The sequence below is a fragment of the Penaeus monodon genome, chromosome 43, assembly GCF_015228065.2.
Source record: "Penaeus monodon isolate SGIC_2016 chromosome 43, NSTDA_Pmon_1, whole genome shotgun sequence".
NCBI classification, from domain to species: Eukaryota; Metazoa; Arthropoda; class Malacostraca; order Decapoda; family Penaeidae; genus Penaeus; species Penaeus monodon.
Genome location: NC_051428.1, coordinates 10,975,172 through 10,979,152, shown reverse-complemented (window position 1 = coordinate 10,979,152; position 3,981 = coordinate 10,975,172). Strand labels below are relative to the sequence as shown.

General features: G+C 32.5%; 1 protein-coding gene across 1 annotated transcript; it reads left to right on the top strand.

The window, feature by feature from the left end:
• Window positions 1-546: 546 nt before the first annotated feature.
• On the top strand, window positions 547-864 carry LOC119568276. Its single transcript, XM_037916736.1, has one exon. The coding sequence runs from the start codon at window positions 547-549 to the stop codon at window positions 862-864; it is 318 nt and encodes a 105-aa protein (XP_037772664.1).
• The last annotated feature ends 3,117 nt before the right edge of the window (window positions 865-3,981 follow it).

The window sequence follows — 3,981 nt, the reverse complement described above, 5'->3', positions numbered from 1 at the left end:
AAAAAGAGAGTGAGAATTTCAAAAAAGAACTGGACGTGACAGATACTTCTCGAACATTCGCGAATAAAGCAAAAGGCGAAACACCTTGGCCAACAGCAACTCCAAGAAAACTGGGAGAGTAAAGTAATGCATGGAAAGTACCCCAAAAGAACAAAGGAAGCAGACGTAGATCATAAAAAAAAAACTCACCAGTGGCTAAAGAGCGCTGGATTAAAAGATGAAACATAGGGACTACTTATAGGTGCTCAAGTCCAAAGCTTCGCCACCAGGTCTAATCATCCTCCTATTATAAAAGATGGAACTGATCCACGATGTAGAATATGTGGCGAATACGAAGAAAATGTTGATCACATAATCTCAGGATGCTCGGAACTAGCCATAACCGAATATATCCACAGGCACAATAAAGTTGCAGCATACCTACACTGGAATATCTGCAAATACTACAAGATCGAATTACCCGAAAATGGTGCATACACCAACCGCTAACGGTTACAGAAAATTATGTTACCATCCTCTGGGACATGCCTATTCAGACAGACAAAGATGACAGCTAACAAACCTGACATCATCATTAAGGACAAGAAAAAAAAGAATTGCATCATTATCGACGTCGCGGTTCCATCAAAAAGAAATACGTCAGTCAAGATCAGTGAGAAGCTATCAAAGTACAAAGATCTTGAGATTGAAATCAGCAGGACGTGGGGTATGAAGACGGAAACAATACCTGTGGTCATTGGTGCCTTAGGGCTTATGAAAAGGGGAATAGTAAAATTCACCAATCGTATCCCTGGTAACATCAGCATCTACGAAATACAAAAGACTGCCTTACTCGGAACAGCCCATATATTAAGGATGAAATAAGATGAAAAAAGATCTTACCCTATATCGTCCTGGGACCATGGTTTGGACCCGGCTATATAGGGTGCAAAACAAAAAGTGAAAGCAATAATAATAATAACAACAATAGTAATAATGATAATAATAATAATAATAGTAATAGTAATAATAATAATAATAATAATAAAAATAATAACAACAGCAATAATGATAATGATAATAATAATAATAATGAAAAAGATAATAACAATAAAAAAATTAGAGAATGATGATAATGGTAATGATAACAACAATAAATGATAATGATTATAATAATAATAATAATAATAATAATAATAATAATAATAAAACAAAACAACAACAACAACAAAACAACAACAATAATATTAGTAATAATAATAATAATAATAATAATAAACAAAACAACAATAATAATGATAATAATAATAATAATAATGATAATGAAGATGAAATTAACATTAATAATAGTAATAAAATAATGATAATGATGATAATAATAGTAATGATAATAATGATAATAATGATTATAATGATGATGATAGTGATAATAATAATAATAATAATAATAATAATAATGATAATAATAACAACAACAACAAAAAACAACAACAACAAAAACAAACAACAACAACAACAACAACAACAACAACAACAACAACAACACAACAACAAAAACAAAAACAACAACAACAACAACAAAAACAACAACAACAACAACAACAACAATAATAATGATAATAATGGTAATAATAATAATAGTGATAGTAACGTTAATGATAATCATTATGATAATAATAATAATGATAACAATAACAATGTTAATAATAATGATGATAATAAGGATAATAATAACAATGATAACAATGATAACAACATTGATAATTATAACTACAGTAATAATTCTTATAATAAGAATGAAATGCTACTGTACTCCACGCAGCAATCAAGATAAAGCACAATAACATCAACAAAATCCAGTCCACAATTAAAGTCAGAAAAGAGAAAGAGAATTGCAATAAACATTCCTCAACTTTGGGTAATAAATTCGTGCCTGAGGCTCCTGGTCGTCCCCCTCTCATTGCAAAATATTAGAAGTTCTTAAATATGCAAAATAATTGTCATGTGTAAAATTTTAAAAAAGACTCTAAATATAACAGAAACAGTGTGCATCTAACATTTAATCAAATTATATGTATTCCTCCCGTTTTTGTTCTACATTTCATTGATATGAGTCTCTCGGTGTTGAACAGTTAGGGAATGGAGTGACAAAACCCACTGATTTAAATATTCCGGTGACAGTATGTGGTTATTATATTTATTACTGTAATATTTTTTTTTTCATCATACTTATCATAAACGTATTACCTTAGCATTCCTGTTAAGAAATCCTGTGCTAAGCATGTAATAAATACTAGGATCAAGAAGAAAATGTTTTAAGTTTTCTTTATCTGTATCGATAATATATAAGTTCACACTTTGGTGGTTGCAAAGGAATTCAGGTAAAAGTGAAGATCTAGTGATAATTGATATGGATCTTTTAAATGATATCATAAAATATACGTGGGTGATTAAATGAAGAGATTTTAAAACGAGTGCAGGTAGAACCTCTTTAATCCAGCAGTCTCTCGTCCGGCAACTTCGATAGTTCGGAACAATAAAGTGGAAATTGCAGTTTACAAGGCCACCGCTTAGTATATTGTTACACTCCAACAACCCACTTTGTTCACGCTCCTTATAACCGACTAACAGAGACTGATGCTGATCTATAGAACTGAATAATTGATCATCATTCAACATGCTAATTGAGATCAGCATGAAATATTGTGCTGTACAAAAGGCGGTTTACAGCGAAGTGTAAACGTGACATCACTTCTGGTGCAGAATATGTTAATACACAAGAAAAAGAAGAAGGAGAAATAGTAGTAGTAGCAGTTATAGTAGTAGTAATAGTACCAATAGCAGTAGTATAGTACTAATAGAAGTAGTAGTAATACTAATACCAGTAATAGGGAGTACTAATATAAGTGGTAGTTTCTAAAAGCAGAAGTAGTTAGTAACTAGCACTAATATCAGTGGTAGTTAAAAATAGTAGTAGTAGTGAAGATGGTGGTAGTATTAAAAAGTAGTAAAGTAGCAATAGTAGGTAGTAGTTTGCAGTAGTAGAAGTGGTTGTATTGGTAGTAGAAAAGTAGTTTGTAGTAGCACTAGCAGATAATTTCACTGGTTTGGCAGGTCCGCTACTCTAACATCGGTTTGTTTTCGAGTTCGCCAGCCGAGTGAAGTTCGATATCCCTCTCGTTGCACATTCTCCAAGCCGGAAATACGGCGCAAGGACACAACCTAAGGTCGGATATCCAATAGGGTTTCGACTTTAATCAGGTAAATAAAATATTTTACTATATATATATATATATTATATATATATAATTATACATATATATTTATATATATATATTTTATATTTTATATATATATATATATATATATATATATAAAATATATACATATATACACATGCATATTATATATATTATATATATATATATATTATAAAATATATATATATATATATATATATGAACACACACACACACACACACACACAACACACACACACACACATACGCACGCACACGCACACACACACACACACACACACCCCAAAACACACACACACCACACAACACACACCCCAACACAAAGCACGCACGCACGCACGCACGCACGCACGCACCCCACACACACACACACACACACACACACACACACACAAGGATGTTGGCGATCATGGATTTCCATGATTTTCTTGGCAATTTAGAGCGGTGGTTTGCCGTTGCCTTCCGCTCGGTGTTTTTATCGAGTCAATATCTCCATTTGCCCGGTTCTGGGACCGGCACCAACTTGGGCTGGCTTACCCACCCAGTGGCTAGGCAGGCAATCGAGGTGAAGTTCCTTGCCCAAGGGAACTATATATATATTATATATATATATAAAATATATATAAAATATATATATATATATATATATATATATATACATATATCTTATGCATCTGTATACACTGCGTAAATCAGTGCAAGTGCACACACCAATCGCCGCATGGGGGCGGGGGGTGCCCTA